This window comes from Chiloscyllium punctatum, chromosome 26 (genome assembly GCF_047496795.1).
Source record: "Chiloscyllium punctatum isolate Juve2018m chromosome 26, sChiPun1.3, whole genome shotgun sequence".
NCBI classification, from domain to species: Eukaryota; Metazoa; Chordata; class Chondrichthyes; order Orectolobiformes; family Hemiscylliidae; genus Chiloscyllium; species Chiloscyllium punctatum.
Genome location: NC_092764.1, coordinates 63,936,835 through 63,964,769, shown reverse-complemented (window position 1 = coordinate 63,964,769; position 27,935 = coordinate 63,936,835). Strand labels below are relative to the sequence as shown.

The following is a 27,935-nucleotide window of genomic DNA, read 5'->3' as shown; positions in this document are numbered from 1 at the left end:
AGGCTTGGAGGGCTGAAAGGTCTGTTCCTGTGCTGGATTGTTCTTTGTTCTTTCATTCTCTTTGTTCTTTATACTTAACGAACTTGGAGTATGCTGACAACACGACTTACAGAATCAGAAGAAGGGAAATATTATAGAACAGGTGAAAAATAGAAGTTTAGAATATGGATTAACCCGGGCTCAAGTCCCACCTGCTCCCGAGGTATGTAATAACATCCCTGAACAGGTTGATTTCTAAGATCGAGAAAATGTCGAGAATATGGATTAAGTATGAACAACCAAAAGTCAAAAACAAGAATAGAATATATTTAATGAAACCAGGGCAATGTCACACTGGAATAAGTGGAAAACTATGTCCATTTCTGCCAAATGACAACCATAGATTACAAATATGATGCAGAAGGTTGAAGGAGGATAGAGATAGGCAGGAGTAATTTTGTGAAGATAAAGTATGACAGAACAATATAAAAGTTCAAACGTAAAGCAAGGAAAAAACTTCAGAAGATGTTCCATTCCATTCACGTTCCCCTTTCTCTCAGAAACCTGGACAATACATTAGGATCTATGGAAGAAAACAGAGGCCTTTGGAATGTATCTAATAAAACACATGCTCAGATTGTCATACAGAAACCACATTGAAAATGGAGAGGGGGTTGACATTTCAAGAGCAAAAAGAACTCTAAAATGTGACACCCAGAAAAGAAAGTGTCAGTATTTCAGTGATTGGATCAGAACTGAAAAGCCAGAAAGGTTTCTTCTGAAGGGCAAAGTGGGGGCTGCAGAAAGAGGCATCATCGGTGGTAGACTCAATGAAAGATGTCAGAGAGGGGTTGCAGGTTAGATATAGTGGATATGGGAGGATGGTACAAGTCAGAAGGGTGTTGCATAGCGTGACAGCAGATCTCCTTGCGGGATACAAGCAGTACCATGAGTCCTCTCAAGTTTTGAAAATGTACCAAGGTTGTGCACACACACTTCCAACAGGAGCACAGGAGATACCATATTCATTGAAGAGTTTGTGTGCATGTACCTAATGATCACCAGCATCATCGACAGGAGATAGATCATGATGTCAGTCAGTGAGTAGCAGCGATTTGACACCAGTGCTGCCACTTTGGAGTTCCATCATCCAGCCGACCCCATGGTTCACCCTGAACACAACATTAAGATCATCACCTGTGCTACTTCAAGTCTTCTGAGTTAATTGTAGGATTGCTGTATTCTTTCTGGCTGATGCTACAATTTTGTGCATTTGAGCATCTTTCCATTCTTGTTAATAGATACAAGGAGTGGTTCAGGGAGTGGTACAGGGAGTGGTACAGGGACTAATACAGGGAGTAATACAGGGAGTGGTACAGGAAGTGGTACAGGGAGTGGTACAGGGACTAATACAGGGAGTGGTACAGGAAGTGGTACAGGGAGTGGTACAGGGACTAATACAGGGAGTGGTACAGGGAGTGGTACAGGGAGTGGTAAAGGGAGTGATACAAGGAGTGATTCAGGAAGTGACACAGGGGGTTGTACAGGGAGTGGTACAAAGAGTGGTACAAAGAGTTGTACAGGGAGTTGTACAGGGAGTGATCTGGATAGTGCTGAGTTTTTTTGGTGGATTTTACTGTATTAAATCGTTGTCATCAGACACAGTGGGGCCTGGGAAGCTTCATCATGACGGGGAAAATGAACAGAGACGTAACCATGAGAAAAGGGACACGGCTTTCAAACAGATACCATGTCAGCTCAGGATGGTTTGGAAGCAATTTCTCCCTGAATTTTAGCGATGAAAACAATTTGTGATTATTTCACTAAAAAGGATTGTGACTGTAATTTACCAACGATTGCAGCTCAACCTCAGAGCTAAGCAGGGACAGCATTAATAATAGGCATCAATTGGACTGTGGCTCTGACTTTCCCTGAGGCTGCAACAGCTTGCAGTTTTCAGTATACTCCTGCATGAGAGAGACTCTCCGTTCAAAGGGAATGAAATTCATCCCGGTCCCTCTTGAAGGTGGAACAAATTGAAGGATTTCTTTGGATTGCAGCCTTTACACAGTGCGGGTTTCTCAATGAGCTGACACACAGTGCCTTGTGTATGAGTACAGTTTACATTTTACCATTTCCCTGAGCTGAAAGTAATTCCACTCCCTCAATGTGGGTCTGCTGTGTGACCACAGGTAACGTATCTTTCAGGTACATGTCCATTATCCTGGCAGCAATTCTGACACATTCATTCTGTGGCAGTCCTCTGTGCCATCTGTGCCCATTATCCTGGCAATGCAAAGATTGGTTAATGATCAGCAGGATGACCTCCCCATGATATGGCCCACGACTCCAGATGGGAACCTTGCACATGTGCACATGACATTTGACATGCTCCCATTCTTTAGAACAGACCATTGATGTCCTGAAGCAATGTCCTGAACTGTTGTGGAAGAGCCCTGTAATCTCCAGCTGAGCAGGTGTCAGGATTTGTCCTGGTCTGCAGTATGTTTGTTATAATGAGAATACCTGAATGCAAGATCACACAATAGACTCCTGTAACAAGCTCAGACAGAGACTCTGATAGACCAGACTACAGAAGAAGGCCGCTGGGTTTATAGTGATCCAACGTCATCATGAGGCTTTCGATGTCCCCTCTGAGTTGAGAAGTTGAGGAACAGGCGTAAGAATGGGAAGGGAGAAGTGGAAGAACAAGACAGATATCTGGAATGAGGCAGCCCCTTTCTGTTCAGGCTGGATGTGAACAAATCATTCACAAGCAATACCAAGAATTTCAAAATAAAAACCGAAAGAACTGCAGATGCTGTAAATCAGAAACAAAAACAGAGAAAGTTCAGCAGGTCTGGCAGCATCTGTGAAGAGAAATCAGACTTAACGTTTCGGGTCCGGTTTCCAGAAACATTAACTCTGATTTCTCTCTGCAGATGTTACCAGACCTGCTGAGCTTTTCCAGCAACTTCTGTTTTTGTACCTAGAATTTTAACTCCACTTCCAAGTCAGAGATTCCTTATTGGTTCTCTGTCACTGACCGTCACATTGTTTACTTTCCCCACAAAACAAGAGTAAAAGCCGACACAAGGGCTGATGCTGCCTCCTCCAGAGCAGCTGAAACACACAGGGGCCTCTCCCCCCACTTCCTGCCTCCTCATCTGTGACCCACCCTGTCCTGCAAGAATGAAGCGAGTGTGTCCGTGAGTAACATGCAATGCTGATGCAGCTGTTCTGATTGAATAGCTGGCAGTGTGTCAAAGTTGTGAGTATTATAATAGTGTGAAGTGTGTGTGGATGAGGGATAACGTGTGTGCGTTAAGGCTGTGTCTTTACTGATGGTTATTGTGTGTTAGTGGGTGGTGGGTCTCTGATGATTTGAGATGTGACTGAGGGATTCTGTCACCCTGAGTACACAGTGAACCTCTCCTATTCATGACATCTCTTCTTTTCAATACCTCTTCCAATAAGATTTGCAGTGCATATCTGAAAGTTTGATCCATGCTGTCCCCGAGGATCAGCACGGTTGACTGTTCCACAACCCTGATGTTTGAATGGTCTCAGCACCATCTGCAGCCAAAGAGCATCTCCCCATCTCGAAGTGGACACTGGCTTTAGACTATGTTTGACACACATGATACTGGAACCTTTACTGATCTGTTTAGCCAATGATCAGCCACGGGGCAGTGGATGTATGTAGCAACAATGGAAATGAGGTAGCACAAAACTGATATCCGGTCTCCACCTCAATCAACAGGCATGGATTAATTGGACATCACAATCCCTGGACCTGTGTCCATCAGTAAACCCATACTGTCTCTGCAGTTATGATACAAACTGGTTCCAAGATCCTCACACCAGGCCTCACTCCACGCTCTCTGACAATGACCATCACTGATGATCACACTAAAGTGGGAGACTCGATAAGTAAGAACTCCCTGTACTTTGGAGCACTCTCATCTTCAAGAACATGAAGGGGCTGTTACATACCTGAGAGGATACCCTGGGTCATTCTTGGGGGGATGTTACATACCTGAGAGGATACCCTGGGTCATTCTTGGGGGGATGTTACATACCTGAGAGGATACCCTGGGTCATTCTTGGGGGGATGTTACATTCCTGAGAGGATACCCTGGGTCATTCTTGGGGGGATGTTACATACCTGAGAGGATACTCTGGGTCATTCTTGGGGGGATGTTACATACCTGAGAGGATACCCTGGGTCATTCTTGGGGGGATGTTACGTACCTGAGAGGATACCCTGGGTCATTCTTGGGGGGATGTTACGTACCTGAGAGGATACCCTGGGTCATTCTTGGGGGGATGTTACGTACCTGAGAGGATACCCTGGGTCATTCTTGGGGGGATGTTACGTACCTGAGAGGATACCCTGGGTCATTCTTGGGGGGATGTTACATACCTGAGAGGATACCCTGGGTCATTCTTGGGGGGATGTTACGTACCTGAGAGGATACCCTGGGTCATTCTTGGGGGGATGTTACGTACCTGAGAGGATACCCTGGGTCATTCTTGGGGGGATGTTACGTACCTGAGAGGATACCCTGGGTCATTGGGGGGATGTTACGTACCTGAGAGGGTACCCTGGGTCATTCTTGGTGGATCACACCACTGTGCAGCACCTTGGCAGATTGCTATTTAAATGCAATCTGTTATTGTTGCATTGATTGAATGGAAACCTAAAGCTTGAATCTGTCCCTTGCTGTTGTCCATCAGAAAGGTAACATTTCGGTGCTTTCTTTAGAGATGTTATTACAAACCTCTGGAACAGATGGAACTTGAAACCAGGTTTTCTGGCTTAGAGGTAGGGACACTACCACTGCACTGCAGTGTTTACTGTCACACTAACACACTGGTCACTTGTTTTTGTGTAGTGATGTACAACAAAGTGACTGATGTTAGCCTGAAGCACAAATATTTTACCATTAGGTTTTTAACCAAAGATGGTCATTTTTATTCCATTCCCTCCCCCACCCTGGTGTACTCTGCTCATGTTACTCGGTATGGCCTTGGAAATTCTCACATTCAGGACGGTGTACGAACTGAACACACAAAGAAATATCTGCTCAAAGCATCAATTTACCTCAGCAAGAGTTCAATAACTGTTTAAATAATGCTCAACAAGAACGAAAACTATCGCCTCCGATAAAATGCTCAATAAGCAACAGGGAGAAAGGTCTATTATTTTAGTATCTTTTGATAAAATCCAACAGCTCATTACACACTTGGGAAAGTGATTAATTACCTGGAACAGTCTTGCATCCCTGAATAATAGTACTTTACTCCGTATCATTTTTGTTGTAATGTTGATGTTGTCCAGGAGAGTTGGTGACAGACTGATCCTAATCGCTGGGTCAAAGGCAGAGATATTCTCCTGGGTTTTACATTCAATAGAAATAATACATTTGGTTAACTGACAAGAATCTGCAATGCCATTTCCCTCTTCCCTTCAGGAGTAACGCGCTGAAGAAGTTTCAAACTTTTGGCCTTTTGTCCTACTTTAGGACTTCAGCACAAGAATTAAGGCTGACCCACCAGTGCAGTACTGAGGAGGCGGTGGGGGGGGGGGGGGGGCTGCATTGTTGGAGGGGATGACTTTCAGATGGGATATTAAACGGAGGTCCCTTCTCCCTGCCTGGTTGGATGTGAAAGGCCCTATGGCACCATTTTGAAGAGGAGCTCAGGAATTATCTTTCAATCAACATCAGAAAAGCAGGTAATCTGGGTCATTGTTATATTGTTGTTTGGAGGAGGTTGCTGTGCATGAGTTCACTGCCCTGTTTCCTACAACCGTGTCCACACTTCAGAAAGTACGTCACTGGCTCTAAAGTGGTTTGAGAAATGCCAAATAAATCCAATTTTTTTCTTTCTATTAAAAAATCCTGTTGACCTTTGGTGGAAGTTCTAACACTCGCTGTGGGAGTTCTTTAGCAGCACTCAGAGCATCTTCCACCTCACAATATGGTACCAGAGGCCTGAGGCCTGCATGAACATCAGGGAAATGACAGTGGGACCAGAAAATAGAGGCAACTCACACAATCAGAAATATAATTATGGTCACCCTCAAACTGTTCAAACTCATTACCAAAACTCTGCTCGTCTCAAAACAGAATTGGAATTTTAAATGTTTTAAGAGAGAACTTCTGAGGTAATTTTAATCTCACTTGTCCCGTTTGAAATGGAGTTAAAGCAACCGACAGTTTTATGCTGCACTCAAATTTCCACCATATTAATTTCAGTTCCCTCTCAATCTTCCGGTCAGTAACGGGGTCATTGAATCAGCACCAGGATGGAGCCCTTACTCATTCCCTTCGTTAAGAATATGGGAGGAGAAGAGTGTGAGCACGTACACAGGATTATGTGCTTGTTTGTTATGCACTTGTTTGCATGTTATGTAGAATCCCTACAGTGTGCGAGCAGGCCATTTGACTCATCGAGATCATACTGACCCTCCGAACAGCATCCCACCCAGATCCATCCCACTGTGTTATCCCTGAAACCCTGCATTCCATATGGTCAATGGATCATCACTGGATCACATCCCCACTTTAGCATGGCCAATTACCTTACCCACACAGTTTTGAACTGTGGGAGGACCCTGGAGCACCCGGAGGAAACTCACGCAGACACGGCAAGAAGGTGCAAACTCCACACAGACAGACGGTCACCCAAGGCTGGAATCAACCCTGGGTCACTGGCACTGTGAGGCAGCAGTGCTAACCACTGTTCCACCCAGTTGTGTAGTGTGTTTGTGTGTATTTATGTCTGTGTATGTGCATGTGTGTTTGTTTATGTATATGTGTCCGTGTTTGGGTGCATGGTGTTTTTGTGTGTGTGTGTGTGTGTGCGCGTGTGTGTGTGTTGCATGGTCTTGGTGGAGGTGGAACAGAAAGTAAGTGAATGTCACACGTTCAAACTCGGAGCAATAACAGAGAAAGAGAGACTGCACTATGAAGAGAAAGTGGGGACACATGACTTCCAGCCACTCGTCCTATCAGCAGGACTCTAACTGGGACACGAGAGGATTTCCACATACACTCACCGTATCTGCATTAGGGAACTGGAGAGCTGGGAAATTTTCAGCTTCTGTATCTTGAATGTAGAATATTACATTCTCTGTTTCAATAACTTGTCTGTCCATTTCACAGTCTCCAATCAGTAATTTGTTTTCCAAACCTGAGATGATCGAAGCTCTGCATAAGATTAATAAAGGAAGAATGTTACTGTCCGCCAGTTAAGGAGGGCTGGAGTTCAGCAGCAGTGGGTTCGGGATAACTTGCTGCATCAGGACAAATAGTTTTACACAGTGCATTGGCCTGAGGCCCACACTGCACTCTAGCTGCCCGTCTGGGTGAAGGAGGTGAAGGAGAGAGGCCTGAAGCCCTTGGGGAGGCTGTACAGCCGGTTCATGAGGATCTTTATCTTCAGTGTAAATACAGCACGTCCTCATGGTGCAACCAGACCAGTTTGTTCATTTGGTACGGGTCAAAATGTGAGGCTGCATTCCTGATTACAATATTTCACACATTTTCTTCCTGATGGCATCCTGGGATCTGCCCAGTGCCTTGAGCAGCTTGCTCTAGGCCAAAGAATGTCCTGGTTCTGCACAATGCCATCCAGACAATGCTCTTTGATTACGTTCTCTGCATAACATGCAGCACTCACATGAAATAAGACAGAATGATGCCAATCAATTGGCCTGGAGATATCTGGTGGGGTCAGACCAGTTGGTGCAGAGGCACTGGGGGACTTTATCAGACCCATGAGCTTTATTCAGTCATTAGCCACAACAAAAACCTGAGTAATTGATCGAAGATATCATTCTGAGGCCCAGAGGAGGGAAAGGATAGCTCCCAGGAAGCTCAGTTATTCAACAAGACAGTAGATGTTTGCAAATGGCAATGGGGGAGTGCTGAGGGAAGGGAGGATCAGAAGCTTCAGGAAATGCAGGATGGCACTGAACAAAGTAGGAAGACACTGCACACTCGCTGCACTTGGTAGGATTACAGATTGTGGTGTTTATCACCAATGTGATTCAGGGAAGTGACTAAATTACATGTGTACATGTATAGATCTGGGAGTCAGTTAGCTCGGTTGGCTGGATGGTTGGTTTGTTTTGCAGAGTAATGTCATGACCATGGGTTCAATCCCCTTACTGACCCTCCTTCTCAAACACCCCATCCCCTCGGGGACCTTCAGGTTTAAACACCTCCAGTAATCTCTCTCCATGAGAGAGTAGTTCAGTGATCTTCTAAGGTTATGACAACTTTACCTCTTCTATAAATCTACAACTATGATTTTTAAAATGTTTCAGGATTTAAGTGTTTTACATGATTGAGATACGACATCTGTCTATCTGAGTAATTCCATAAAAGTATACGATTACAGCCGGTTTATTCATGATTAATTATAAAATAGAGAGGCAGAGAAAGATATCGAGGGCATTCCTGATGTGTAGAAGCAGAAGACTTTGTAACTAAGAAAGATGGATGGTAGGGAGGGTTATAGTCACAGAATAAGGGGTCAGCCAGTTAGGACCAAGGCAAGGAGGAAGGTCGTGTTGGGAAATGTCTTCATTTTTTTTAAAGACAAAAGCCACATTGCACTGACTGAGGATCACAGTCACAGAAAGCACCATCACTTGTACATTCTACATTTTAAACCAGTGAAATGGAGTGACCCTGTCTGCCAGGCTGCACCAAGAGAAATAGCCTGGAAAGAGCGTGAATGGGTGCCAATCCTTATCTCATGAACAAAGGTCAACAAACAATCCAACAGGTAAACTCAAGGGGCTGGTGACACACCATGAGGTGGAGGTAGTGACAAGCAATCGAGGAGGGCGCTAGGAGCAGTTGGCTCACTTCCCACAACTGAGAAGGGGATCGCGGAGGTCTCTGTGCTCAACAGGAGAATGAGCTTCTAACAGAGGTCGGTCATGAGAAGTGACCAAGGAGGACTCTGGGGGAAGACAGCTCGCTTACTCCAACTGAGAAGGGGATTGTGGAGGACCCAGTATCGAAGAACAGTCTCAAAGAACAGTCGTACCAAAGAGTGGTCACTCCACAATGTGATGGCCAGGCAGTAGGAGTGTAGAGATGGCAGGCATGTGAGTGACTGAAAGGAATTGAGACAGCAGATCCAGGAAATTCAGGATTCCATGGAGCTGTCTAACGGGTCTGACATTTTAGATCCCTATTTAGTGAGCAATGTGACTGAATTGGGGATGGATGACTCGAAGGAAAACCACAATACCATGGTGCATGAAGGTACTCTGGGAAAAGAGAGAAGGGCTGAGAGGCTGATTAGGGAGACGGTAGCAGTTGGTGACTCAATAGCTCGAGCAATAGACAGTCTGGTTTGCAGATGAGATTGTGAGTCCTGTATGCTCTGCTGCTTCCTGAGTGCATGGATTTGGGATGTAATGTAACGGCTGGATAAACTTCTGGTAGGGAGGGTGAAAAACCGATGGCTGTTCACATTGGAACCAATGACATAGGGAGGGATAGCTTGGAGGTCTTGCAGGATCAGCTTCAGGAGTTAGGGAGTAGGTTGAAATGCAGCACCTCCAGGGCAGGAATCTCAGGAATACTCCCTGTGCCATGAGTTTCACCATTTAGGCAAAGGCAGATCAGGGAGGTAAATGTGTGGCTTGAGGGATGCTGCAGGATGGAGGGGTTTAGATTTTATTACAAGTGGGATCACTTTTGGGAAATAGGAGATGGGCTTCACCAAAACAGAAATGGAAATAATCTCCTGGCTGAAAGAGTAAATAGTGTAGTGAGTGTGGGTTTAAACTTGTAAGGCAAGGATGTGGGTTAACTAACGGACCTAGTTTTGGAGGTACCAGAGAAGGGCTAAACAGAGAAGATGGAGAACAAGGAAAAGGAAGTGAAGGAAGGTTTGAGTGTTGACGGTGAACAAAGAAATGGTTGCCTCCCACTGGGCAAGGAAGAAATAAGGGCAGGGTAAATTGTATGTATGTAAATGTACGGAGTATAGTGAACAAAACTGGGGACAGGAAACAGAGATTTGTCTCGTGGGATATGATGTAGTAGCAGTGATGGAATCGATATGATTAGAGGTGAGAAACTGGAAGGGAGTGGTGACCTTAGAACATAGAACATAGAACATAGAACAATACAGCACAGAACAGGCCCTTCGGCCCACGATGTTGTGCCGAACTTCTATCCTAGATTAAGCACCCATCCATGTACCTATCCAAATGCCGCTTAAAGGTTGCCAATGATTCTGACTCTACCACTCCCACGGGCAGCGCATTCCATGCCCCCACCACTCTCTGGGTAAAGAACCCACCCCTTGTTAGATATTTATTATAGATGTCCAAATAATGGTGAGGAAATAGAAAAGAACATTTGCAGGCAGATTATGGAAATCTTCAAGACAAGTCGGATTGTGATTGTTGGTGATTGCAATTACCATTAGGGTAGACTAGTCAGGAAACAAGTGTTCAGGAGAACAGTGTGGAACAGGACATTTCCAGTCGTACAGAGAGGGAGCAGGATTGGATCTGGTCCAAGGAAATGAGGGAGGCCAAGTGGAGACTGCAAAGTTAGAGATTTTACCCTTAACACCCAACTATAAATCATTTGTATGAATCAGAAAAAAATAAGGGAGCATTTGGGAAATAGCGATCATAGTATTAATCGTGTTTGATATTATGTTGGCAAAGCATCAAAATCAGTCAAAAAGACTAAAAAGGCTGGCAGCACTCCAGGTAGAGAAGTTGCCTGACCCAGATGGGATGCATCCTAGATTGCTGAGAGAGAATATGTGAGTCTTTGACAGAAATTGTTTAGCTCTCTCTAAGCACAGGTTTAGTACTGGGGAACTGGAGGATTGCAAAGTGACATCATTGTTTAAGAAAGGGCAAAGGATAACCCAGGAAACTGCAGACCTGTCAGCTTGTTATCAATAGGAGGAAATCTGATGGAAGCTATAACAGGGGAGAAGATAAAGATATACCTAGAGACAATCAACACAGTTTTGTCAAGTTTCAGCAATATCTGACAAACTTAATTGAGTTCTTTAATGAGGTGAAACAGGCAGTGGAGAGGGTAGTGCTGTGGATGCTGTACATTTGGACTTGTGGAAAGCATCTAATACGGTGCCACACGGCAGGATGGTTCGTGCATTAGAAAGGTTTAGGATTGATAGGTCCTTGTCAGCATGGGGTAGACATTGGCTGCAAGGTCGGAAACAGACGGTAGGTGTAGATGAGCATTTCTAAGACTGGAGATGAGTTGAAACTGTTGTTCCCTGAGGACTGGTGTTGGGGGCCCTTATTTTTTCTGATTCATACAAATGATTTATAGTTGGGGTGTTAAGGGTAAAATCTCTAACTTTGCAGATGACACTAAGCTCAGGAGAATAGTGAATTGGGAGGAGGATACTGAGGGACTTCAGAGGGACATTGACAAGGTGACCAAATAGGCAGACACCTGGCAGATGAATTTCAAAGCAGAGAAATTTGAGGTGATACATTTTGGTAGAAGAATCACGATACAGAATCCAGGCTCAATGGTACCACCCTGAGGGGAGGTACAGGAGCAGAGGGAACTCAGGGGTCATGTGGATGATTCTCTGAAGGTGGTCAGACAGTTTGAAACAGTTATTGAGAAGGTGTAAAGGATCCTTGGGTTTATATAGGAGCTGAATGTATAAAAGCAGGGAGATGATGCCATACCTCTGTAAATCATTGGTCAGACCACATTTGAAGTATTGTATTCAGTTCCAGGCACCTTATTTAAGGAAGGATGTTAAAGCCCTGGAGCAAGTGGAAAGGAGATTTACCAGAAATTTCAGGATTGCCAGCAAGAGAGCTGGGAGTGAAATGAGGAGAAACGTCTTTCCTCAGAGAGTTGCTAAGATTTGGAACGTGCTGCCAGGGAGAGGGATGGAGTCAGATTCCATTTCAGGTTCCAAAAGAGAACTGGATATATATTTGAAAGTAATGGAATGACAGGGGTACAGAGGTAGGGCTAGAGACTGGGACTGGCTGGGCAATGCTTTCAGGAGACAGTACAGACCAAATGGATCAAAGGGCCTCCTTCTGTCCAGTGATATTCTATGATTCAATAATTCAAGGATGAATTATTTGAACAATGGGATTCTGGCTGAGAGAGGAATTCCCAGCCATGATTGAATCAAGTTCTAGCTGAACTGTGCTTACCAGTGTCACACTTGGGTCACTGGGCAATCAGACAGAGAATGCCATGTGACAACAAACCTCTATATGTTTCAGCAGCTGCCTTACTGGGCAAACATCTGAGACACTGAGGGATGAAATGCATGAGTGGGTTCTCCTTGTTTCGCTTTCTCTCTATCCAGTTTGCAAGTTTGGAACCCTGTCAGCTGATCTTGACTATCCACGTGCCACAGACCAAGGTTGTAAAAAGAACTCAACCTATCGCTGCTGTCTCCACAAAAAATGGATAAACCATCAATCGACATCTTTAAGCCACATCGATGCTGAAATTAACACAACCACCAAACTCAGTCTGGAGTAAGTCATCAGTCTTCAAGAACTATGTACCCCTTCAATATTATTGGACTCTAAATTGGGTGATCTACCCTCCTAGTCTGTAACTTTAGCCCTAACATCAGATGCATGTACCTTTCCCACAAACAATGTTAAACTGACAGGAGGTGTTGCAACTGGTTTCCCTCTTTTTCCTATCTTAAATAATTAGTAAATTTCCAATCCAATGCACAATTCTCAAAACAAGGTTGACTTGAAATTATGATGCCCACCCTTTTAGTTTCTGCACTGACTGCTTCAATACCTATAGGAGGAAACATCAGAGGTTGGAAATTTAACTAAACCAAGTCCCATTATTTTTTCCATTCAATTTTCTGAAACTGATATTGAAACCTTGATGTATGTTCCATTTTCCCTCTTGCAATGGTCACATTGCTGTGGAAAGACATGCAAAAAACTAACTTCACAAAATGTCAATATCTTTCATGGAATTTCATTTTCGAAATGCAAAGTACATGTTAGGAAATTTCATGGTGACATAGTGATAGCCCTTGGAAAATGTCATTGTTAGAACAGTTTTCAATTCTCAATGACAAAGACAACCTATACATTAAGATCTTCTACATGGTTGGAAAATTAAATCACTTCACATCATTACAGTTTTATGGACATTATCCTCAAGAGCATTTCAGTCTCCTCAAAAACAAACCGTGACCCCACATCGTAGATTAAGATCCTGGCTAAGGCAAAAATGAGTCTGTTTGAACTTAACACTGAGTCTAAAGGGGCCTGCTAATTTTAGGTTTCCTTCATGTTTGAATCATATGCTGCTATCTTTTCCCTTCCAGTGAAAATGGAATCTGTCAGAAATGCATCCAACAGTTTCACATCTGGGTCGTGTCCACCATTTTAATGGGTATAGGAGTCTCCAGGACTCCACTGGAAACCAGATCTTTGTGTCTGTGGCAGTATTGCCTTTCTTTGTGTTTAATTAGCTCAACTCTCCCTCAAACACTCATATTAGAATAATCTTCTAACATTAACCACTGTATTACTCAGAAGATCTTTTCAATCTTGTGATGACAGCAAGACCTGATACGGCAGGATAATAGGCCACAGATGGAAAGAAATTTGCAATCATGAGGGAAATGCTGTTGAGCTTTGTGCTGACAAGTTCTCTGGTCCGGATGGACTCCATCCAAGTGACTTAAACGTGGCGGCGAGTGGAAGTCGATATGTCGTTTCTCATATTGCACAGTTTGCTGGATTTGGGGAAATATCTGTTCAAGTGGAAGATAATTAATGCAATTCCTTTATTCAAAATCTGTCAGAGCGAAAATATTAGAAGCTATGATCAAAGATATTATCATAGAGCGCTTAAAAAAATTGAAAATAATTAGGCAGAGTCAACAAGGCTGTGTGAAAGGGAAACCATAACAAAATGAATTAATTTACTAGAGCTCTTTGAAGAAGTAACATGTGCTGTGGAAAAGGCACCATGTCAAAGGTTAGGGAGGAAAATAAAGCCTGAGGGTGTCGGGTATAATACATTGATATGAACCAAAGATTAACTCATTAACAGGAAACAGAAAGTGGCATAAATAGGCCTTTTTCTGGTTGGCAAGGTGTTACAAATAATGTGCCTCAGGAATCAATGCTGGGGCTTCCAACTTGTATAATTTATATAAAGGAATTGGATTAAGAAACCTAAGGCAGAATTGCTAAATTTGTTGATGACACCAAAATAGGTAGAATACAGAGTCATGAATAGGACAGATTGAGGCTACAACAGGTTACAGAGAAATAATTGGGTGAAGATTTGATGAATGGAGTATAACGTGGGAAACTGCAACTACCCCGTTTTCGAGAAATAAAACAGAAACATTTCTAAATGGAGAGATTGTAGGACCTTTGTGAAACACAGCAATCTGGGTTTATTAGTGAATTAATCACAGAAATCTAGCATGCAAGTACAGCAAGTATTTAGGAACGCTGTTAGAAAGTAATTGTTTATTGTGAGAGGAATTGAATATAAAAGTGGGAAGGTTGTGCTCCAGTTATGCAGGGCACCAGTGAGATCACATCTGTGGATCCATGTATAACACTGATCTCCTTATTTAAGGAAGGATGGAAATGAAGGAGGAGGTTTAAGAGACCCAAGTGGGCATGTTGGCTAATGAGAAAGGTTTGGACGATCTCATCTTGTATCTGTTGGAGCTGGGAAAAGTAAGAGGTGACTTGATTGAAGTGTAAGACCTGGAAGGAATCGAAGTGGAGGATGTGGAGATTATGTTCTTTCTTTACGGGAGAATCCAAAACTAGAGGTCACTGTTTAAAAACAAAGGGTTTAAAGATGGAGATAAGGAGAGTTGTTTTCTCTCAGAGGATCATGTATCTTTGGAACACTCTTCCTCAAAAGCTGGTGGAAACAGAAACTTTGAGTATTTTTAAGTCAGAGGTAGATAGATTCTTGGTAAAGGGTGAAAGGTTATGGCAGGAGGAGGCGGAATGTGGAGTTGAGGTTACATTCAGATCAGCACCCCCTCCCCCCCAACTCCCATGATCTTCAATAAGATCTTCAATGGCGAGGACAGGCTCAAGGGGCCAGATAGCCTGTTTCTGATCCTGACTCGTACGTACATATATTATGTTTTATACTGTCTCCTTTAATTCAAGATCAACCGTAATGCTTTGGAGCGGGTGTGTGACCTCTTACAAACCTCCTGGTGACAAGCTCATGTAACCTCATTTTATGTCTGCCCAGAGATAGATCCATGTGACTTCTTGGTCTGCAGACATAAAGTCAAACTGAACCTGATTCAAGGTTAGGCCCAAGCTTAACATCTGGATACAACAGGCGGAAACTGGCCTACACTCACAGGCTCAGAGTTAGTCTGACTGAACAATATGGAGAATAAAACAGTTGCTGCTTTGTCACAATGGTGTAAAGGTCTAATTTCATGTTAACTCGCAAGCAGAATATACGTAGTATATTGAGACCAATAATTCCAACTGTTCAATCTAATCTTCATAGCTGAAGGATCTCATCTCTGGAACATTCTCAGAAGCTTCTTCAACACTCTCTAACATTCATCTAAAGTGTGGTACCCCAGCACTGTACACAATACTCCAACTGAGGACTCACCAGTTTCTAAGACAGGTTCAGCATCCCCTCCCTGTTCTGTTATTCTGTTAATAAAGTGAAGGATGCTTTATTCTTTGTGCTGTCAGCTTTAATGACTCACACACATGTACTTCCAGGTCTCTCTGCCCTTGCACATCCTTTGTTTCATACTGTCTCTCTATGTTCTTTCTAACAAAGTGCATCACCTCACACTTTTTTGCATTGAATCTTCCACGTCCATTCTACCATTTCATCAATGTCCTTTGGAGGTGCTGCACTACTATCCTCACAGTGTACAGTGTCTTGAAGTTTTGTATCTTCTATAAATTTGGAAGCTTGGCCCCTATACTCCATGATCTAGAATTTTAATATAACTCAGGAAAAACAAGGGTTCCAATACTGATCCCAGTTTGGAAACTTATCATCTCTCAGGAGAACATTCTCTCAGACAATGCACATTGATCTCTGTGGAGAAACTGCTTCATACAGCACGAGTTCTGTTGGAGACACACAAACATGAAAGGGTAAAACTCCCAGACGAAGGTCCATTACCGCGATGTTGATTTCCGTACCAACTGCTGCCCTACTCAGAGTATACACAAATATTAACATGAGTTCGCAGAAGGAGTAGGCCAAAAGCCCCATTTGTGCAGACACTTTTAAATGGCAATGTAACATGTAACACACTTAAATTATTTTGCAAGCTCGATCCAGCCATTAGGAAAGAGACCAGAGTGGTTTAAACATTGGGGATGCTGGTTTAACAAGACAATGGCTTGCTTTCTGTAGTTCCTTTCTGGGAATAGGTATATTTTTCAGCACTGTCCTGAAGTATATTGGGCTCCACACATGCAGGGAAACAGAATAGGGATGTGTGCAAAATATAATGAACATTCCATGGAAGCAACACAGAAATGTGCAAGTTTAACGTCTTACATCAAGAAAGATTTCTCCATTTGATGCCAATTTTACCTGAGCTTGCTGATGGTAAAAGAAGCAATATAAATCCTAATTTCTGCCCCCCTACTTATCACTCTGGCAAAGGATTTTCATGAATAATACTAGCATGAGGCTAGAGCAGAATATCCTGTTCTCACTGGTGTTCTCACGAGCTTGGAGACAGGGAGGGTAAATAATTAGGTGGGATGGTGTTTTACCTGAACCCTGCTGACTTCCCATCTTCACCAGAGTTAGGGTCTGGGCTGCAGCTCAACTTCCCCACCATGCTCATAGTCAAGGCCCTTAAGTGCTGAAAATGTGTTGCTGGAAAAGCGCAGCAGGTCAGGCAGCATCCTAGGAGCAGGAGAATCGACGTTTTGGGCATAAGCCCTTCTTCAGGAATGAGGAAAGTGTGTCTAGCAGGCTAAGATAAAAGGTAGGGAGGAGGGACTTGGGGGAGGGGCATTGGAGATGCGATAGGTGGAAGGAGGTCAAGGTGAGGGTGATAGGCCGGAGTGGGGTGGGGGCGGAGAGGTCAGGAAGAAGATTGCAGGTTAGGAAGGTGGTGCTGAGTTCGAGGGATTTGACTGAGACAAGGTGGGGGGAGGGGAAATGAGGAAACTGGAGAAATGTGAGTTCATCCCTTGTGGTTGGAGGGTTCCTAGGCGGAAGATGAGGTGCTCTTCCTCCAACTGTCGTGTTGCTATGGTCTGGCGATGGAGGAGTCCAAGGACCTGCATGTCCTTGGTGGAGTGGGAGGGGGAATTGAAGTGTTGAGCCACGGGGTGGTTGGATTGGTTGGTCTGGGTGTCCCAGAGGTGTTCTCTGAAACGTTCCGCAAGTGTCAATAATGGATCACAAGATGGCCTCATCACACCACCTCTGCTGGGATTAACGCAGCTACAAGTGGGCATGGTGCTATGTGGCGTGCTGGACTGATCAAACTGTGTGGGCTGCTTGTCACCTCTGGGGAGATTGTGTGTTGATGTCCTTCAATCAGAGGCAATCAGTAACTAATTGAGGGATAGCAGATCAGGAAGGGATTGGTTGGTGAGAATTGCCCCTGCATTTGTTTCCTATCCTCCTGGCCCCTATTTCCCTGCAACTTCCCACAGCACTATCCCTGCTACATTACTGACCTGTGGCGTGGCTCCTCCAGGAGCCTGGGATTTGGGGGAGTGGGGATGGATCCTTCTGACATCATCCATGACCACTTCAGTAGCACTGCTGAGCACATCGACTGACAGCAGCTCTCACTGTATGGCACTGCTACCCCCAGGGTAATGATTCCAAGGAAGGCTCTGTCAATCGCCGTGCCACTGCCTGATTGGCATGTGGTTTGGCTGGTATTCGTCCTAAAGAGACACAATGGGTCTCTTGCTGACTCTCTCCAGTCATCAGGTGAGACCTCTGATATTTCAACAAGACTGCCTCGGGTATCTCCTTCAGACTGGGATACGAGCACAGAGTAGGTTCAAACAGAGGGAACAGCCAGAAAAACACCAAGTATTATTGAACATACAGTCTAGTTAAAAACCCGAGTACTGGGATGATATCGAAATGAACTGTGTTGTGAGGCTGACATTGCCCTCTAGAAGAATAATTATTTACATGTCAGGAGTGTGGTTGGTACATCTCTGGATGAATTTGTTCACTATTCCAACTGCAGCCGTGCATTGTTCACTTTCATCAAGCTGGCGCCGCAAATGTTCACAAGTCTCAGTCGGCCCTGAGTGGAGAAGGAGAAGATTAAATAATCAGGTCAATACAAATCAGCTCCAGCCCTTCAAAATACCAACAGGAAAACACCCACAGTACGGTCTCGGGGTAAACCCGCTTTGTTTTATTCTGGGAGTGGAATCTCTTTCTCAGCTTTTTAATTAACTGGTTAATGAGTTTGAGAGAAATTTCCAGTTTTGACTCAAATCGATCAGTTAAATCTTCAATTGGGTTGTAAGTAGAGAAGTTTCAAACTGGTGCATCAATCAGTTCATTACAAATAATTTAAACAGTAATAATCCCATAATGTTACTATGCTTTTACAATGATTCAAACTTATCAAATATTTCAAAAAACTAGAATAATTATTAACTGGGACTACAGCAAATCCACAATCTGACAGAGGGATCATTTGGACCAGTTTCCATGAAGAACCTTCTGTCATAGAGAAAAAATGGAGCCTAATGAAATGGATAGACTGTAACCTCTCCAATCCAGAATGTTCAGGATCAAAGTATCTCTGGATATTGGAATTTTCTGGATTAAAGAATAACATTAAAACACAAAAGTGGAGAACATCAAACTTATAAATGTTCACCTACAGCATAAAACACCGATAAAACATTATAAAGCAGTAAAAATATTGAGTTACTTATGCCCCATTTCCACTCACAAACTATTGGACTAAAATGGTGCTTAAAGTTAATCAAATCCACTCAGAACATTTCTAGAACACTCATGTTTCTAAACTCTAGATTTCTAGACTGCAGAGGCTGGAGTTTATTTCCAATTTTATATCTCATTTACACAATCGAAACAGTTTGGGATCTAATTGTCTCTTTATACACTGATGGATTCCTATCTTCATTCAGTGAACAGTGATTCAGTTTTTAGAATTCTGTTTCCTGTGGGTTTGTTTGTGAAGTGAAGCTAATTAAGATGTGACTCCACGGATTTTGCTAAACCTCTTATCAGAATTGGTTAAAAATGGTCTGCAATATCCAAAATTCCACATAAAAGCTCAATCCTGTAACGTATGTTGGAAATGTCCACATGAGGCCATGATTGGAGGTTCTGGTCTCAGTCCGAGGTTTGACAGTTAAAGATGGGGTGTTCATAAACAAAAACCAAAATTGCTGGAAAATCTCAGCAAGTCTGGCAGCATCTATGAAGAAAAATCAGAATTAACATTACTGTTCCGGTGACCCTTCCTCAGTTCTGAAACGTTAACTCTGATTTCTCTTCATAGATGCTGCCAGACCTGCTGAGATTTTCCAGTGACTTCAGTTTAGTGACCACTTCGAAATGCTTCCAACATATGGCAATGGCAGATGGCATGAGCAGCCATGGTGAGATATCGAAATGAATTAGACCTTTGACCATCACCCTCAATAGTTCCAGGCTTCAACATGTGTCTAACAGTACATGTTCAGATCCCTTGAAGTGGCCAGTGAGCTCAGTTGGCTGGATGGCTGGTGTGTATCAGATTGGTGCCCCCAGCACACAGATATCCTCCAATCTAACTGGGGTGGGTTCAAGACCCTTCTCCTCACTCCATTCATGGTGGAGATTGATGGGCTGTGAATTGGACCTCTCTTCAGGCAGAGAACTGAAGGAAACCATGACAAACCTCTACCATCTGCTACAAGCAGCCATGCTGTCCCAATAAAGCAGCAGCAAAGAGAATTACAGTACTTGATTTTCCTGGAACAGGATCATTTCACGACCCCATTGTTCATGTTGCACACATCAGACTGATCATTGCTGCATTATAAAGTGACTGATGCACTAATTGGGTGCATGGCACCAGCTTCACCAACAGGGCAGGGAGAGTGGTTCCTTTTACATTTCTGGCCCTCCCAGGCTGTAAGGAGTCAACGATTAGTCCAATATTTACAGTGAAGGCCAGAACTGCATTTAATTAATCCAGTCATGGGATTCACTTCCATTAGTAAGGAATAGTTTGTGATAACTAGCAACAGAATATTTATGTAAAAGTCTGTCTTCTTGACAATATCCATAATCTGTGAATGCTTTAAATGATTCATTGGTGGAAAGATGTACTTCCCATAGTTGTGTGGTAAGTAATCAATGAGGAAACCTCTTACTACACTCCAGATTGGTTATGATGAGATCCTCACCAAAGCGGACACTCTTGATGAGTGATTGGATTTGAATTGTCAAACAGCTGTTACCTTGCTGCTGGATTATTAATCCACGAGGGAGTTGAGGTTTACAGTGATTGGGCGGGAAAGTGAAGATTAGGCCAAGGTCGGATCTGCCATAATCTTTTTTTTAAGTTTAAAGTACTCATATGTAATGGGAATTTTGCCAGTATTTCCTTCAATGGACATACAATTGAGCTGAGTTTAAATTTCTGATGGAACTGTCTCACAATGGTCCAACTGCAGCAGACCTCGATGTGTGATAGCAAAGGGCATCTATCACACAACAGTCATGTACAATACCCTGAAATATCACAGAATGGGTCCTCAATGGCAACCTAATTGCTTAAGAAAATTGTAAGTTGTTGATGTAAACTGATTTAACTTGAGATGGAAATTGTCCAGATCAGAATAATATATTTATAAAAACATTTATTTACCTGCTGAAGAGGATGTGCTGATGCTTGATTCCTAAAGTGGAAATTTACAGCATCAGATAAGTTTTCAATCAAATAATTGTTTATAAATAACAGAATGGAGATACTGAATAATAATTGGACCTTACCAGGGGTGTTTCACAGGCTCTGCCTGTCACTGGGGTAGTGACACTGACATGATTGGAAAGGTTACTCTGTGTTGTAATTTTAAATGGGTCACCACTTGGAAAAAAGGCAAAAATGTCCTGTAAAGAAATATGGTAAAAATATTGAAACAGATCTGAAAGTAAAAGTTCATACCATGAATATTTTATAGATGTTTTTATTTCCAACTTGTTGTCAGTCGCTCTAATAAGTGCTCAGTGAAATAAGCAAGGTTTATTTATTTTTAGTGCATAAATTAATTAGAAATAGAGATAAGAAAATACCCATTGCCCTGATATTTCAGGTGACACTGTTTTACAACAGAGTGTCACACTGTGTCTCAAACAATAAAAAGCCCAACAATCTGCCAAGGACAAATACAAAAGGAAGTATTTAACATGTCCAGCAGCATCTATGGAAAAGGAAATGAGAGAGTTAACATTTTCAAATGTTTGACCTTTCTTCAGAACTCAGAAAATGAGAAGTGTAATTAGTTTTGAGCAACTGAAAGGGGGTCAGGGAACATTCCAGAATGTCTGTGTACTCGATCAGTACCTAAGTACCACTGGGTCTTGGGTAAATGTTGAAATACTTCAATGGCGACTAAAACATGATCATTGTTATCACTGAGAATCAGTCTGCAGACTCCAAATGTGAGAATTCCCAAGTCTTAGCCCTTCAGTGGGTGCTATTGTGCAACTGCTCGAACTACCCCCGATTGGAGGGTAATCACACATTAACAGGAGTAGAACTGGGGACTAACCAGGGGCTCAGGCTGAGATCAAGATTTGGACTGCTGAAAGAAATCCAAACATTTAAAATTAAAGCTTTAATACAACTCTCACTGGGGCCCTATTCAGCCTTCCCAGTCTGGTGGAGGTTCCAGATGTACCTGCTAAACATTGAGGCCTAGCAGGGAGGGACACATATAAACAGATGGACATGGAGCAGGAGCAGGACAGACAGACCTTTGGGCCTGTTCCACAATTTAATAAGATCACAAGGAGTAGAAGTAGACCATTCAGCCCAAAGGGTCTGCAATTCAATCAGTTCATGGCTGATCTGATCATTCTCACTTCCACTTTCTTACTCATTTTCCAATAACCTTTAACTCTGTCACTGATTAAAAATCTGTCTACCTCAGTTTTGAATACACTTTATGGTTCAGTCTCCACAGTCCTTTGCTGTAAAGAGTTCCACAGAACCAGTGCCCTCTGAGAAAAGATATTCTTCATCATTTCTGTTTTAAGATGATCCCTTCCTCTGAGATTATGACCCCTGCCTGTAAACTCTCCCACCAAGAGAAATAACTCTCAGCATCTAGGGAGTGTCAAATCCTCAAAGAACCTTAAATGTTTCAAGAAGGTCATCTCTCTCATTTTGAGAGACTTCAGTGAGTACAGGCCAAACCTACTCAACCTCTCATAAAGATATCCCTCCATACAGAATCACAGAATTCTTATAGTGCAGAAGGAGGCCATTGCACTGGCTCCAGCACTGATCCCTGTGACATTCTGTGAGTTAGAGGCTGTCATCCTGGCAAATGTTCCCCTTATTTCAACTCTCCAACATCTTTTAGGAGTGGTCTTATTCTCCACAACCACCTGATAAAGGAGCAGCACTTCGAAATCTAGAGCTCCTAAATAAACCTGTTGGATGATAACCTGGTGTTGTGTGATGTTTAACTTGGTCCACATTTTGAATGAGTGTGTTAGGCAGGCAGTTTTCCAATCTTCTGGGAACTTTCCAGAATCTAACGATTCTTTGAAGGTTACCGCTATCAGATCCAGTATCTCTGTAGCTCCCTCCTTTAATATTCTCGGACCTTTATCCCTATTAGTTTCCTTAATACTTTGTCTCTGCTGATTTATTTCCTCCCCAGCCTCAATGTTTCACCTCTTGATTATTTTTAGAATGTTATTACTGGTTTACACTGTACATGTAAAAAACTGTGACTCAAATCCATTTTTCACTCCCATTAATAACCTTTCACCTCTTGCTTTAAGAAGAATTTAGCAAATTCTGACATCAAAATATTCAAGGCCTCCGCTTCTACCAACTGTTCAAGATGACTCTGACAAAAATATATTTTGTTTCCTCTCCATTTCTCAAGCCCCAAATCATACACAACGATCCCGAGTTGTAGTTTCTTCGAGATGAGGAAACATCCTTTCTACATCCACCAAGTCAAAGCCGTTTAGAATCTTATATATTTCAACCATGTCATCTCTTACCCTGTTCAACTCTAATGGATACAAACCTCGTCTGTCCAACTTTCCTCATAAGTCAACCTTTCTATTCCAGGTATTAGTCTGGTAAACCTTCCCTGCACTGCTTCCTATTTATTTCCATCTTTCCTTAAGTAAGGTGAACAATACTCCACAGAGTATTCCAGATGTGGTCTCACCTCTTCACTTCTGGATTCCATTTTCCTCTCATTAAATTATACCATTCTATTAGCTTTCCTAATATTTTGCTGTACCCACACACTGACCTTTAATGATTCCTGTATTAGGACACAGATATATCTCTCTGCACCCGAGAGCATGGCAATCTCTCACCATTTAGATCATAAGCTTTTTTATTCTTTTTGTCAAAATGGACAATTTCATGTTTTGCTGCATTATATTCCATTTGCCAGATCTTCCCCATTCACTTCACTTATCTACAGAGGAACCTTGATTATCTGGCATTCGATTATCCAAATTTTGGATTATCCAAACAAGATCACAAGGTCCCGATGCATGGCTAATCTCTGTTTTCCGGCATTCGGTTCACCGAATGGAATACTCCCTGCCTGTGGCCTTCGGATAATCGAAGTACCTCTGTATATCTTTTGGGAAACATACCTTCTGTCCTTTTGTCCAAGTCATTTATGTCAATTGTATACAGTGGAGTCCCAGTACTAATCCTACAGCACATCACTCATTATACCCTTCCCAGCTGTAACAGGCCCATTTATGATTAATCTCTGCTTCATTTTACACAGCCATTTTAGAACGGCACTTGCTGTTTTTACTACAGTCTGAGCTCTCTCTAAATGGCAAGGTTAACGACCCCCTGGTTAAACCTAACTTTTATAATGACCAATGGAGAAGTGGCCCTGCAATGGAATCAGTGCACACCTCCAACATTGGCCAGAACAAATACTTGGATGTTCGTATCTGGCATCGAACCGTAGACAGTGCTGGGAATGGCGGCTTTCTACACTTTTCACTGTACACATGTGATCACACATGACGCTGACATGGAATCCTAATTCTAGAGGAATGAGGATAATTGTGCTGTAAATAATCAGTTTTTATAAATCCAGGTTCCTGTGCACAAGACTAAAATTATACAAACCAAAATCATGGATTATTTTAATCTTTATGTAGATTGGGTCAGTCAGATTAGCAGAGGGAGCCATGAGGAGAAGATGACACTGGAAGGAATAGTCTATAGGCCTCCTAACCAGAGCTATATTGTGGGACAGAGAATAGGCAAGGACATAATGAAGGCATGGAACAAAGCCAGTATATTAATCATGCGTGATTTTAATCTTAACGCAGATTGGGCTAGTCAGATTGTTGGGAGAAGTCAGGAGGATGAGTTCATTGAATATTTGGGACAGTTTCCGAGAATAATGTGTTATAGATCCAACTAGAGATCAGACTATTTTGGATCTGGTGATATGTAATGAGACAGATTTAATAAATAACATCAGAGTAAATGAGCAGCTAAGAAACAATGATCGTGATATGGTACAATATACCATTCAAATTGTGAGGGAGAAATGTGGGTGTGAAACAACTCTACAAAGCTTAAATAAGGGTAATTACAAAGGAATGAAGACAGAGTGGTTTGGGAAAGGGGTTTAGCAGCAATGATGGTTAAGGACAATGGCAGAACTTAAAGAAAATAGTTCATGGCTCCCAGTAAAGACATATTCCAGTGAGGAAGGTGGATCCCAGGAAGATTATAAGCCAACCATGGTTGACCAGGGAAGTTAAGGATCGAATCAAATTGAAGGAAGGCGAGTACAATGTGGCAAAGATTAGTGGCAAGCCAAACAAGTTGGAAAGCTTTAAAAACCAACAAAATATGACCAAAAATATTAAAGAGGGAGAAAATAATCTCTGAGAGTAAACTTACAAATTATTTTAAGATGGTTAGCAAAACTTTCTTTAAAGATATAAAAAGGAAGAGAGAAGTCTAAGCCTCTTAGAGAATGAGGAGAACCAGGAAATGGCAGAGGGGCTGAAAAATACGTTGCATCAGTCTTCACAGTAGAAGACACTAACAACATTCTGAAATTATTAAATAATCAAGTTGCAAAGGAGGAGAGGAAATAAATACAATAACGATCACCAGAGAAAAAGTGCGAGAGAAACTGCTGGGGCTAAAGACACTCCGATGGGATCTATCCCAAGTAATTAATGGAAGTGGCTGGAGAGATCATGGATGCAATGGATAATAATTTTCCCAGACTCTTTCCAGGATTCAGAAACATTCCCAGAGGTTTGGAAAACTGGCAATGTAGCAATTTACTTAAAAAGTGAAGTAGACAATAACAAGTAACTATAGGCCGGTTAGGTTAACACCTGAACAAAGTCAGGTTGGAGTCAATTATCGAGAATGTAATAGGAGAGCATTTAAAAATATGTAATATCATTGAGGAAAGTTAGAATGGCCTCATGAAGGGGATCAATTTACCTGAATTCTTTGAGGAAGTAACCAGCAGGACAGATAAAGTGGAAGTGGTTTATGATATAAATTGGATTTGCAGAAGGCTTTTGATGAGGTATCAAACATTGGGCTGTTTAAAAAAATAAGCACTCATGGTGTTGGAGGAAGTACGTTAGCATGGACAGAGGATTGGTTAACTAATAGAAGACAGAGTTGGGATAAGGGGGGGGGGCATTTTCAGGATGGCAGCCTGTAACCAGTGGTGAGCCACAGGGACCAGTTCTGTGGCCACAATCATATACAATATATATTGGTGACTGCATGAAGAAGGTGACTGTTCTCTCACCAGGTTTGCAGACAGCAGAAAAATAGATGGAAAAGCAAGTGGTATGGATGACACAAAAAAGAGATCGATTAAGCGAATGGGCAAACTCTTGGCAGAAGGAACATAACGTGAGAAAATGTGAATTTATGCAGTTCGTCAGGAAAAACAAGGGAGTAGAATCTTATTTAAATGGAGAAAGACTGCAGAAAGTTACAGAACAGAGGGATTTGAGAGTCCTCATGCATGACTCAGAATTAATTAGTATCCAATTTCAAAAGGAAATAGGGAAGGCAAATGGAATGTTCGCCCTAATTCCAAAAGGAATCGAGAATCAAACCAGGGAGAGTTTGCTAAAACTATACAAGGTACCAGTTGTACAACAGCTGGAATACTGTGAACAGTTTAGTGTTTCTTATCTCAGAAAAATATACTGGCCTTGGCGACATTCCAGAGAAGATTCACAAGATTGGTACCAGGTGTGGAGGGGATGTCTTATGAGGAGAGGCTGAGCATGTTGGACCTGTAGTCATTGGAGGCTTCAGGAATGAACAGTGACCTTATTGAAACACACAAGACTCTTAGAGGACTTGACAGGGTAGATGTGGGGAAGTTGGTTTCCTTTGCGGGAGAGTCTAGGAGCAGAGGGTATAATTTCAGAGGAAGTGTTTGCACTTTGAAGAGAGAGATGAGGAGGCATTCCTTCTCTCAGAGGGTGGTGTATCTGTGAGACTTTACCAGACAGGGCTGTTGAGGCTGGGCCATTAAGGATATCCAAGGCTGAGATAGACAGATATTTAACCAGTAAGGGACTCGAGGGTTCCAGGGAAAAAGCAGGAAAGTGGAGCAGAGGATTATCAACTCAGCCAGGATCTCACTGAATGATGGAGCAGACTCAATGAGCTAAATGACCGATTTCTGCACCGACATATGATGGTTTTATGGAAATGGCTAATTTTGAGGGAGATAGAGCGAAGTGTAGAGGTGGAAATAGATGAGGTAGCACTGGGAAAGAATTAGTTGGAACACAGGAGACCAGAACTAGAATTCCGAAGGGAAGGGGAGGAAAGCAAAAAGGGAGAACAGGGAGGGGGCAATAAAGGGAATTTCAGTCCTAAAAGTTTGAACCATGATGAAACAATTCCCCAGAACTCAGTGAAGATATTGATGGGGAAAGATCTGCCTCCAGCTCAGGGCCAAGTCCGGTGCTATTTAAATTTTCCCAACAATCCACAAATTTGAAGAAACGGACATGGAGGCATTTTCCTTTCCTTTGAAACATTGCAGAACAAAACAATTGTCCCACAGAAGGCTGGACCCTTCTCATGCAGAGCAGGCTGACTGGTGAAACCCCTGTGGATTTTGAAATGCTTTCTGAAGAAGTTTCTGTCGATTGTGAAACAGCCAAGATCACTCGCCTCAGTGCTGTTGGGTTTGTCCCTAAAGGGGACAGGCAGAGCTTTCCAAATCTCCAGAAGCAGCCTGAGCAGAGACACAGAGACCATTGGATGTGGGCACTTATCTACTGGGTAACAGGTGGAAAACTAAAACAATTCCCCACTGTTATATTCCAAACCCAATGAAATAAGGCCCAATGTTCCACTGGTCTTCCTGATGACCTGCTTTCTGAGTTTCATGCACATGTCTCTCCAATTCCTTTAGTGTTGCAGCTTTCTGCAGTTATTCTCCATTTAAATAACACTGTTCTTCTGTTCTCCCTTCCAAAATGAACAACTTCACATTTTCCTACATTATACACCATTTGCCAACATTTTGCCCACTATTTCACCTGTTGATATCGAGTCAGACAGTAGCAGAGATGTACCTCATGAAACAGACCTTTGGGTCCAACTGGTGTACATGGCGACCAGATATTCTAAATTAATCTCGTCCCATTTGCCAGCACTTGGCCCAT

At 42.6% G+C, this 27,935-nt stretch overlaps 2 protein-coding genes across 2 annotated transcripts in view; both read right to left on the bottom strand.

Annotated features, from left to right (window-relative positions):
- Positions 1-27,935, bottom strand: part of LOC140453130 (adhesion G-protein coupled receptor G1-like) — a 55,848-nt gene that overhangs the window by 23,528 nt on the left and 4,385 nt on the right. The window contains exons 2-6 of the mRNA XM_072547542.1: positions 21,015-21,131; positions 20,890-20,920; positions 18,177-18,294; positions 7,046-7,196; positions 5,249-5,377 (exon numbers count right to left, since the gene is read on the bottom strand). Of these exons, the coding sequence (XP_072403643.1) occupies positions 5,249-5,377; positions 7,046-7,144 (228 nt within the window). The 5' untranslated portion in view covers positions 7,145-7,196; positions 18,177-18,294; positions 20,890-20,920; positions 21,015-21,131. The remainder of the gene's footprint in view (positions 1-5,248; positions 5,378-7,045; positions 7,197-18,176; positions 18,295-20,889; positions 20,921-21,014; positions 21,132-27,935) is intronic.
- Positions 18,220-27,935, bottom strand: part of LOC140496220 (uncharacterized) — a 100,205-nt gene continuing 90,489 nt past the window's right edge. Inside the window, exon 10 of the mRNA XM_072595720.1 lies at positions 18,220-18,294. Within this exon, the coding sequence (XP_072451821.1) occupies positions 18,220-18,294 (75 nt within the window). The remainder of the gene's footprint in view (positions 18,295-27,935) is intronic.